The following is a 12,321-nucleotide window of genomic DNA, read 5'->3' as shown; positions in this document are numbered from 1 at the left end:
ATGACTATGTGGGGGAAAAAATGAAAAAAAAATTGCAGGTGCTGTTAATTTAAAAAGTTAACAGAAAATTCTGGAAGTACTCAGCAAATCTGGCTGCATCTGTGTGAGGAGAAACAGAGCTACCATTTGAGGTTGAAGCCCTTCATCAGACCTGATGAAATTCTGACAAAGGGTCTTTGATTTGAAACTTCAGCTGTTTCTCTTTCCACAGACGCAGCCTGACCTACGATTGACAGCACTTTCTGGCTTTATAGTCTAGGACTAGGAGTACTCTCAAAATAAGGCATCTATTATTCCAGTCAAAGAAGAAATTCTCTACAAAAGCTGCTTGCAAGCCGAATTTATTCATGACATAAACCTATAGATTTTTGGATAAACACAGAAACCATATTCCAAAACTTTGCAAAAAAGTAGCTTTGAAATAAAAGATTGGCCATGATCTTAGTGAAGCTGCAGCGCAGAGAGGAGACACTAAATGGCCAACTCTAGCTTCAACTTTTTATTTGTTCTTGTGTTTTACCAGAGGTTTTGCTCCACCATATGCATGGACTGCATCACAACAATGTAACTCTGGGAAGCCTGGACTGCATCAACTACAAAAAAAAGGTTGACTGAAGTTGCCTTTAATGAATTAGATATACAATGTTAAGTTTGGATCTTCATTCTTCATCTCCCACATCAGGCAAACAAATGTGAGCACAACTCCAAACAGACACCAAGAAACAAGAAATCATCAAAGCCAATTCCTAGAGCATATATGTCAAACTCAAGGCCCGCGGTGGAATTATCTTTGGCCCGCGAGATAATATCTAATTACTATTAAAGCTGGCCCCAGTAATCGAAGCGCCTATGGCGTATGATATGGCTAATGCTGAGTTTACTCAGGTACCAGGTTTTCAGGGTTTTTAGTGTTTATTCGGCAGTCTTGCTCGGCAGTCTTCTTCATAAGAAATGGAATTTATAAAGTGAAACACTTTGTAGTTATAGCAGAGACTGAGACACATGAGAGCAGGCTGAAAAAACGGAGGCAACGAAAGCTGCGTTCGCACGCGTCCGACTGATCCGGCCCGCATGAAGCTGCATTTTGCTCAATCCGGCCCGTGACCTAAAATGAGTTTGACACCCCTGTCCTAGATGAAATTATCATTTTCATTAATCTTAAGCAACATTCTACAGAGCTTCCTTGCACACCTGTAAACTTAAAATGCCATGTAATATAGTGATGATTTCCAAAATAAAATTTTAGTTCACTACATTGTGTTTAAAACTTAAAACTGACAGCTTGTTTTGAAGAACTGAAACACACAAACTGAAACTGCGTTGCATTTCCTGCTCACTCTGAACTTGTGGTTCACTGGGGGGGAAAAAAATCATACCACTGAGTAACATAAAGATATTGGGGAAAAGGTATTTGGGTATTAATTATAGTAAAATCCAATAGTCCAACATCACCAAGTCTTGAGAGTGCTATATTATCAGAATTTTGCTGCACTCAAAGACTCTCACAGTTGTGGGGCCAGAAAACAAACTAATTAATACCAGAACCAAAGAGCACTCTTTGCTATTTGCTACCCAGAATATAACTGTACTTCTACTAATTGCAGCAATCTTGCCTAGGATGATGGAGTTAACCAAGGTGGTGAGGTAAATCACACCACAGACCTAAACATTACCCCAATTACTATTTAAAGATGTCAATTAAATAATTATTATGAATCAGCAATGAAACTAAGTAACTCAATGGGATGGACAGATGTGATCAAATCCTATTCTACTCCATGGTGTGCATCCTTAGGAAAAGGCAAGGAACACAGCCTTGGAACATGCAGGTTGTCTCATCCAATAAAGATATTATACAAATCGTAATAATTTCTTCATTGTGACCTACGTGCCAGGATGTAAAAAAAAATTAAGGAAAATGCCTTCGGTGATTGATAAAGATATTGCTACTAACAGCCCTCTTCAATTTACAAAATATTACAATTGCAGTTAACGCGACTGTGCAGAAAACAACCTGTAAATATCTGGAACACTTTACTGCAGGGCTGAATTAATTTTGTTTAATTCTGCTTCTTTTTGATTAACCATAGCAGGTCCGACAGACTTCCCAATGCCCTTAACGTAGGGCGTTTCAATTGGACGCCGAGAGTGACGGAGCAGAAGATTCCTTTCAGCCTCAAATCATAGAATATCTTCGATTTCGCTTTTCCACTCGCTTTATCCCTATGTAACTTTCTCTCCCTCGCCCCTTGATTACCCCAAGTCCCTGTGTACTGCGCCTTCCCCAACCCGAGGAAGAAGTCTCGCTCACCGTGTAGTTCTCCACCAGCTCCGACCCGATGATGCGGATCTCTTTACCCTCCAAGGGCCCCTCCGTAAGCTGTCCCGCCTCCATTCTACTCCTGGCAGCATCTAAAGAGGAAGCGGGAAAAGGAAAAAACAGAAGAACCCCTGCTGCCGCCCCTACCCACTGCTCAACCACTGCACCAAACCACCTCCATCTTGCCTTCGCCTTCACCAGCGCAAAGCCACAACGACACAACTTTATTGACAGGCGCGCGCACTGCGGCGCCGGCGTCCACGCGCGGCGTCACGCGCTCTTCTCGCCTCGCGTCACGGCTGCTTCGCTCTCGAGACGTCGCGTGGCGGCGTTGATGTTGTTGAACGTCAAGGGGAAAGGGTCTCGGCCGGAAACGTCGACGGGTCTTTTTCCTTCATAGGCGCTGCCCGATGTGTTGCACTTTGTGTGTGGTGCTGAAGATTTCCAACATTTCCTGTGCCATGATCAAATTCTCCCTTGTCGGAGATAGCCGTTACCTGGCGTTTCTGTATTGCAAGTGTTGTTAATCCAGGCCTTGATCTTGCTGCATGAAGATTATTGAAGAGTACCAAGCGAAATTTAACGTATGTGGCGACCCACTTCCTAGCACACTCGAACCGGCTCACAATTAGCCAGCGTGCAAGCACAAAGGCTAGGTCCGCAACAAAGGGAGAAAAGCCAGCGGGGGTTTGTGAGTACGTGTCTCTTGGAGCATCCGCGCCCAGGGGGGTGGGATGAGGGAGGCTTTAAAGCAAGGCTGTGAAGTTTGAATAAAATTAACTTTGACTGCAGTTTACCGACTCCGTGTCGTTATTTTAGCGCTGCGTGTAGCACACCGCTACAGTATAATCATTATCAAGCATCCCCGTTTCTGATATTATGATAGTAGGAAGAGCACAGCCAAAGATGTTTGGCCCAGGGCACTGCCTTATGGAATGAGTTTTGGGTTGTTTGATCATCAGCAACCATCTTGTTTCGTGCAAATTAAATTATGTCTTCATTTTTTAAGAGAGTTTTCACCTTGATACCCATTGATTTCAGTTTTACCAGTGTTTCTTGATATCATGCTAGGTTGAATGCTGCCCAGCTATCAAGAGTAGTCCTTCTCACCACACCAAGGGAATCATATTTTGGTCCAAATACAGTTGTGCTGGAATTGAGTGGTCCTGGTGAAACCCAAAAGGGGCAGTGGTAAGCAAGTTATTGATGCAATTCAATCATGAAGAAGGCACACCAGTGGCTATACTTCATTAGGAGTTTGAGGATATTTGCTATGTCACCAAAGTCTCTTGCAAATTTCTACAGACATACCATGGGGAGCATTCTGACTGGTTGCATCACTGGCTGGTGTGGAGGCACCAATGTCCAGGATTGAAAGAGCCTGCAGAGGATTCTCGATTCAGCCAGCTCCATTACCGACACAACCCTACCCTCTTTGAGGACATCTTCAAAAGGCAGTGTTTAAGAAGGTGGCATCCATCATTAAGGACCCCCACCATCTGGGATATGCCCTCTTCTCATTACTACCATGGGGGGGGGCGGGTATGGGAGCTGGAAGACTAATACTCAATGCTTTAAGATAGCTTCTTCCCTCTGCCATCAGATTTCAAAACAATCTATGAACCCAATGAATACTACCTCACTAATCCTCTTTTGCATTATTTATTTATCTTTTGTAACATGTATTTTTTTATGTCTTATCTTGTACTGCTACACAAAACAACAAACTTCCCAACATAGGTCAGTAATAATAAATCTGGAAAAGAAAGGTGAGTTGGTGGCACTCCTGCAGTGTTAATATCACCCTCCATCATTTGACTGGAGATTGAGAGTAGACTAGGTATCCAGATTGGATATCCTGCAATTGGATGGGAGATATTTGACCAAACTTGGACAGCCTTGGGAATTTGAGGGTGCCAGACTGGCTGATTTTCTGGATCATTGGATGTTAATATCCCATCAAATCTTAAATTGGTTTTCTTATATGTTATATGGTATTGTAATCATTTTCCAGTGTCCCATCAAATTTAATGAGTGTGCAGAAATTAGAGCCATTTGATTTTAAAGGGAGTGCTGGAACATGCAGCCCTAGTGACTATGTTACACGGAGGCGACGGAGCAGAACCCAAGTGCAGGACACTGGCACGTCAACTCAGTTGGGGAGGCTGACGTAGACCTGAACGTAGAGCAGGAAACCAGGGGGATCTTGACAAGGAGACGGGATTCACAGGGACTCTCTAGAAACTAGAGCAGAACTTAGAACTAACGGTTCTAATAGGAACAGGGAACAAAGTATCACACGAGAATTGACCAACAAACTGGCAACCTGTGATAGAGTTGTCCTCGTATTTATTTCCTAGTCGCTGATGAAGGCCAGATGTACGGTAATTGTGTAACTAGCAGCAATTGACTGAAATTGGGGCATGATCAGGGAGAAAGAAGTGTTAAAGGGGAACGGCCAACTGGAACCATGACAGACTATTATTGGAGCACAGGAACCAGAGCCTTGGTAAATTTCAGGAAACATAGAAACCAGGAGCCCAGTCATTTTCAGGAAAGCGCATGAATCATCACCTGTGAACCAGATGCTGAACTACCTGAATTTCCAGATAGTTAGATATCAGAGTGTCACCATATTGGATAGATGCCAGTATTTTATTCTATTGATTTTACAATCCAGTGCAGAGGAGGCCCTTCCGGCCCTTTGAGCCACGCCACTGCAGCAACACCTCAGCCCCGATTAACCTTAACCTAATCACTGGACAATTTACAATGACCAATTAGCCTATCCAGTCGGCCTTTGGACTGTGGGAGGAAACTCGAGCACCTGGGGAAAACCCATACATCCCACAGGGAGGACGTACAGAGACTCTATAAAGAACAGCACTAGAATTGAAGTCTGAACTCCAGAACACCCTAAGCTGTAAAAGCATCATGCTAACCGCTACGCTACCTTGGTGCCCATGATAGCTTTACCGTAACTTACTGGAACAGCTTGGCTAAAGACAGATTGAGTTCTCAAGTACAGATACAGTGTTATAAGGCCCTATTGTCTGCTGTATCCCGTGCAATCAACCATTTCTTGATATAGAGCCATAGAGTTATACAGCATGGAAGAATGGCAGCTCAACCCAAATCCTCCAACCCATCCAAGGTGCATTCCTGAACTAATCCCATTTGACTTCAGTTTGTCTGTATCCCTTAAATCCATGAACCTGTTAAAGTGTATTTTAAACATTGTTATTGTGCCATTCCTTCTGGTCATTCATTCCACCTACTCACAGTCACTTGTGTGAAAAACTTGCCCCACATCACCTGTAAGTCCCTCCCTTTTCATGTTAAATTATGCCTCTAGTTTTAGACTCAATAAGCCTGGGAAAATGTTGGTGATCGTCCACCTTATACATGCCTGTCATGATTTTGTAAGGTCACCCCTCAACCTTCTTTGCTCAAAAACTGTCCCACCCTATTCAGTCTTTAATCATAATTCATGTCAAGATGAGGCCACCCTCAGGTTGAAAGAGCAATTCCTCATAATCCATCTGGATAGCCTCCAACCTAACAACATGGACATTAATTTCTCTAACTTCCAGCAATTTCTCCCCTTTCCCTTTCTCTCTTCTTCCACTTCCTAATCTAGCTCCCCTTTCACCTCTTCTTCTCACCTGCCTATCACCTCTCTCTCTCTCTGTCCCTCCTTTCTCCCATGGTCCCATCTCCTCTCCTGTCAGATTCCTTCTTCTTCAGTCCTTTAACTTTTCCACATCACCTCCCAGCTTTTCACTTCACACCCCCCCCCCCATATCTGCCTCCCTTCCTCTCACATGGCTTTACCAATCACCTTCTAGCTTGTACTCCTTACCCTGCCCCACCTTCTTACCCTGGCTTTTCCCACTTTCTTTCCAGTCCTAATGAAGGATTTTGGCCCAAAACATCGACTATTAATTCCTCTCCATAGATGCTGTCTGACCTGCTAAGTTCCTCCAGCATTGTGTGTGTGTGTGTATCTCTATTAGGTTATCTCATTTCCTTGAAGAAAGGCAGCTACCTTCTTCATTCCCTAAATAGGCATATCTTTTCTGTCTGGTATAATTCTAGTAAATCCATTGGCACATTCTCCAGTGGTTTAACATCTGAAAGAAACCAGAAATGTTCACAATATTCCATTTGGGGTCAAACTAAACTATGATGAAAGTTTAACATAAGCTGACATGCGTTTAATTCAATTTCTCCAATACTGAACCTGAGTGAGTTGTATGGACATTTTGTTACTGCATGTAACCTTATATCCAATGTGTGTAGAGTCATAGAATCATATAATCAATTAGGCCTTTTCCACCCACTTTATCCTTGATAATCTTGATGACAGCTACTCTAATCACATTTACCTATGCCATTCCTATCTGAGGCTACGTCCACACTACACCGGATAAATCCGTAACTGAAGCTTTTTCTCTTCGTTTTTACCCTCCGTCCACACTAAAACGACATTTTCGTCCCCCGAAACTGGAGCTTTTCAGAAACGCTCTCCAAAGTGTGTAATCTTAAAAACGCCAGATTGGTCAGAGCAGTGTGGATGGGGTAACCAGAGAAATCTGAAAATGCTGTCAGACGGCAGCACGCTATTTCATTGTTTTCTTGATCACAACCTAACAGTTTCAGAACAGACGGCAATGAGACTGATGCCAGAAGAGTTAGAAATGTACTCACTAAATACTTTGACCCATAACTTACTGAATAAGTAAGTATACTCACTTCGCCCTGTTTTCTGTCCATGCTCGTATGAAGGTGGTTTACCTATTTATGCAAGTACTTCTCTGACAATAGATGTGTAACAGCCTAATGTAACATTGTATGGAAATATAAGATAACACTGATGCAGACATGTTTTATACATTTAACAAGGTGCTTTATTAATGCAACAGTTAGTCAGTTTTTCAATGTTTGTCATCAGCCGGGTCAATCTATCCGCGAACTCCCTGTCGGTTGCCTCCGTACGCTCCAGTATTTGTTTTTTTTTAACTTTTAAGTTCCCCTGCGCGAGAGCCAACTGCTGTGCGTCGTTTTAAGTTTTTCTAGTCTGTAACTACACAAATGCGCACTTTCACGGCGAGATTCGACACCAAACACGTCGCTTGTTTTTAGTAGATGTGTCCTGCGCATGTGCAGTAGGAGGAAATTCACCGAAATCTCCGTTACAATGTGGACAGAGATATTTTTAAAAACACAGAGTGTGGACGCCTATCGTTTTTACACAAAACCAGTGTTTTTAAAATTATCCAGTCTAGTGTGGACGTAGCCTCAGTATCTGTCCAAAACCCTTTTAATTATTGTAATTGTACCACCTTTTCTAGCAGCTCTTTCTACAAACCCCATTTCCAGAAAAGTTGGGATATTTTCCAAAATGCAATAAAAACAAAAATCTGTGATATGTTAATTCACGTGAACTTTTATTTAACTGACAAAAGTACAAAGAAAACATTTTCAATAGTTTTACTGGCCAGCTTAATTGTATTTTGTAAGTATACACAAATTTAGAATTTGATCGCTGCAACACACTCAACAAAAGTTGGGACAGAGGCATGTTTACCATTGTGTTACATCACCTTTCCTTTTAATAACACTTTTTAATCGTTTTGGAACTGAGGATACTAATTGTAGATTTGCAATTGGAAATTTTGTCCATTCTTGCTTGATATAAGAATTCAGCTGCTCAACAGTCCGTGGTCTCCGTTGTCTGATTCTCCTCTTCATGATGCGCCATACATTTTCAATAGGAGATAGATCTGGACTGGCAGCAGGCCAGTCAAGCACACGCACTCTGTGTCTACAAAGCCACACTGTTGTAGCCCGTGCAGAATGGGGTCTGGCATTGACCTGCTGAAATAAGCATGGACGTCCTGGGAAGAGACGTCGCCTTGATGGCAACATATGTCTCTCTAAAATCCTAATATATGCCTCAGAGTCAATGGTACCTTCATATACATGCAACTCACCCATGCTGTGGGCACTGATGCACCCCCATACCAACACTGATGCTGGCTTTTGCACCTTTTGCTGATAACAATCAGGATGGTCATTTTCATCTTTGGCACGGAGAACTCGACGCCCGTTTTTTCCAAAAACTATCTGAAATGTGGACTCATCTGACCGCAGCACATGGTTCCACAGTCTTTCGGTCCATTTGAGATGAGCTCGGGCCCAGAGAACTTGCCGGCGTTTCTGCATAGAGTTGATGTATGGATTCCTCCTTGCGTAATACAGTTTCAAGTTGCATTTCTGGATGCAGTGACGGTCTGTGTTAAGTGACAATGGTTTTTCAAAGTACTCCTGAGCCCAAGTGGCTATAATTGTCACAGTAGCATGACAGTTTCTTAGGCAGTGCCGCCTGAGGGCTCGAAGATCACGCGCATTCAACAGTGGTTTCCGACCTTGCCCTTTACGCACTGAGATGTCTCTGAATTCTCTGAATCTTTTCACAATATTATGTACTGTAGATGTTGAAAGACCTAAATTCTCTGCAATCTTGCGTTGGCAAATGTTCCTTTTGAACTGACTAACAATTCTCTCACAAATTTTGGCACAAAGGAGTGAGCTACAACCCATCCTTGCTTGCAAGGACTGAGCCTTTGATGGACGCTACTTTTATACCCAGTCATGATAACTCACCTGCTACCAATTAGCCTGCTTAATGTGGAGTCATCCAAACCAGTGTTACTTGAATATTCTGTGCACTTTTCAATCTTATTTTAACTCTGTCCCAACTTTTGTTGAGTGTGTTGCAGCCATCAAATTCTAAATTTGTGTATATTTACAAAATACAATTAAGCTGGTCAGTAAAACTATTGAAAATCTTTTCTTTGTACTTTTGTCAGTTAAATAAGGGTTCACATGAATTAACATATCACAGATTTTTGTTTTTATTGCATTTTGGAAAATATCCCAACTTTTTTGGAAATGGGGTTTGTAGATAAGCACCACCCACTGTGTGAAAAACCTACCCCTCAGAATACCATTAAATTTCTCACCTTAAACCTTAGCCTTCAAGTTCCAGACACCCCTGCCCTGAGGTAAAAGATTCTGGCCACCTGATCTTATCTATACCTGTTATAATTTTATAAATCTTTATAGCATTGCCTCTCTGCTTCCTAAGTCCAAGCAAGAAGCCCAAAATATCCAATCTATCCTTATAAATCCATCCCTCCATTCCAGGTAACATCCTGGTGAATCTCCTCCAGTAATTTGATTGTGATGTGATGAAAGAAATAAAAGCTTAAATAAATCATTCTCCCTGGTATTATTCTGACATTTCACATTCTTAAAATAAAGTTGTGATCCTAACTGACAGGGAATGTTTTCTAGGATTAAATGTCAGGAATTGTGAAAAACTGAGTTTAAATGTATTTGGCTAAGGTATATGTAAACTTCTGACTTCAACTGTAGGTACCAATGAGATGGGTAGGACAAGTGACAAGGTTATGCATAGGGAATTACATAGATGCTAAGATAAAGGACTGGAGCTCCAGGTTTGTGATCCCAGGATTGCTATCAAGCCACGTGCTAGTGAGGCTAGAACTAGGAAGATTATACAATTTAATACGTAGCTAAGGAGTTGATGTAGGAGGGAGGGCGTAAGATTTTTGGATCATTGGGCTGTCTTCCAAGGAAGATGCTACCTGTACAGAAGGAATGGCTTGCACCTGAACTGGAGGGGAACTAATTTCCTAGTGGGAAGGTTTGTTAATGCTGCACGGTGGGGTTTAGAGTTGCAGGGGGATGAGAGCCAGAACAGTTAGTGGAGAGGTAGTGAAGGCAGATGTTGGTAAGACCTCAGACAAAGTTAGGAATCAAAAGATTGAGTATGGGGCGACAAAATCGAAAAAGGTGAACACAGCTCTGAAAGAGTCATATCTGAATATGCATAATATACAGAATAAAGTAGATGAACTTGCAGAACAGTTGCAGAATGGCAGATATGATGTTGTAGGCATTAGCTGAAAGATTAGAGCTGGGAGCTTAATGTCCAAGGATACACTGCTACGTACCCGTGGGTATCTTGTACTTGTCACGTGACAGTGGTGTTGAAGCTATACTGGACCTAAGGTAATGGTCTTGTGATGGTGGAGTGATGTCATTTTCCCACCAGTAGAGGTCATGTGACAGTTTTCCACAGGGTATAAAAGGAGGACCCCTCCCTGTGAGGAGGGGTGGTTCATGGCTGGATTTGCCATTTTGACTCCATGCTACTGCGTGGTCATATATTATGACGCAGTTCCATTGAAAGGTGGAGTTTTATTTAATACCTAAAGTTTAAAAGGTCATTTCCGGCAGTTTCTTTATAATACTGCCAGTTAAAAATCAGTGAAGATTGGAGTTCAGGAGCTAAAAGATCGAGGAAAGTCGATTTCGACGGTGAAACAGGTTCGACCTTGTTTGATCCTCATTCAGAAGGAATTCGTTTGCTGTGCCCATGTTAACCCCTGCGATAAGAGCAGAAAGGGTTGGATGCACAGTTTCATCGAGGAAAGGTCAGTGCCTTTAAGCCATTTCATTTTCATCTTTGTAAATTCTCCGGGAAAAGTATAGTTCAACTGGGAACCGCAACAACACAACGTGAAAGAAAATTGAAATCGTCTAAGAAAGTCTCTCCTTTCATGAACTGTAAGCATTTTGAACTTTTGCAGTACTACTTTGAAGAACTGTTTTTGCAACATCGCTTTAAGAACTGTTTTCGCTTTATCCCTTTAAGAACTGTTTAAGCTGCTGCACAGCAGCTGATTTCCGGTTGCGTTAGTCGTTTGTTTACTTTTGGGGTTTGTTTTTCAGCGTTTAATAAATGTTTTATTTGTTATAAACAAACCATGCCTCACTCATATATTTATTGTTGCTGAATCCGTAACAACACATTGTATCAAAGGAATAGGCAGCAAGCCAGAGGTGGCAGTGTTGCTCTGTTGGTAAAAATTGAAATCAAATCATTAGAAAGAGGTAACAGAGTCAGAAGGTGCTGAATAATTGTGGATGGAGCTAAGGAACTGCAAAGGTAAAAAGACCCGATGGGAGTGATATACAGACCCGTAAACAGTAGTAAGGATGTAGCCTACAAATTACAACAGGAGATAGAAAATGCATGCCAAAAGGGCAATGTTACAATAGTCATGGGGACTTTAATATGCAAGTAGATTGGAAAAATCAGGTTAGTGCTGGATTATAAGAGGGGAATTCCTAGAGTGCCTATGAGATGGCTTTTTAGAGCAGCTCATGAGCCTACTAGAGAATCAGCTATTATGGATTGGGTGTTGTGCAATGAACCAGAATTGATTAGAGAGCTTAAGGTAAAAGAACCTTTAGGGGAAAGTGATCATAACATGATCGAATTCACGCTGAAATTTGAAAAGAAGTGAAAGTCAGTTGTATCAATATTACAGTGGAGTAAGCAGAATTACAGAGGCATGAGAGAGTAGTTGACCAGAGTTGATTGAAAAAGAACACTGGCAAGAATGATGGCAGAGCTGCAACAGTTGGAATTTCTGGAAGCAATTCGAAAAGCACAAGATATCTACATAGGTAGAAGTATCCTAAAGGAAAGATGACACAACCGTGGCTAACAAGAGAAGTCAAAGCAAACATAAAAGTCAAAGAGAGGGCATATAATAGAACAAAGATTAGTAGGAAGTTAGAGGATTGGGAAGCTTTTAAACACCAAGAGAAGGCAACTAAAATGTAATTAAGAAGGTAAACCAATTTCAAATAAGAGAAAATCTGCGTATATTGGAAATCTAAGGAACACACACACACACACACACACACACACACACACACACACACACACACACACACACACACACACACACACACACACACACACACACACACACACACACACACACACACACACACACACACACACACACACACACACACACACACAATACTGGAGGAACTGAGCAGCATCTATGGAGAAGAGTATAGTCTATGTTTTGACCAGAAATATCAACTGT

General features: G+C 41.9%; 1 protein-coding gene across 15 annotated transcripts in view; it reads right to left on the bottom strand.

Moving 5' to 3' along the window:
• The window catches only part of nisch (nischarin), a 132,370-nt gene extending 129,741 nt beyond the window's left edge, over positions 1-2,629 (bottom strand). For 4 of the 15 annotated variants that reach the window (XR_012102186.1, XR_012102187.1, XR_012102188.1 and 1 more), the window contains exon 1: positions 2,312-2,622. Coding sequence is in view for 8 of the 15 variants with exons in the window: in XM_073072694.1 (XP_072928795.1) it covers positions 2,312-2,395 (84 nt within the window). In the remaining 7 variants the exon portion in view is untranslated. Of the gene's footprint in view, positions 1-2,311 lie in introns of all 15 variants that reach the window. The other 11 variants (XR_012102189.1, XR_012102190.1, XM_073072695.1 and 8 more) reach the window with 7 other exon arrangements.
• Positions 2,630-12,321: the final 9,692 nt, after the last annotated feature.

This window comes from Hemitrygon akajei, chromosome 19 (assembly GCF_048418815.1).
Source record: "Hemitrygon akajei chromosome 19, sHemAka1.3, whole genome shotgun sequence".
NCBI classification, from domain to species: domain Eukaryota; kingdom Metazoa; phylum Chordata; class Chondrichthyes; order Myliobatiformes; family Dasyatidae; genus Hemitrygon; species Hemitrygon akajei.
Note: the sequence above shows the minus strand (reverse complement) of the source record. Positions and strands in the feature narration are given on the sequence as shown.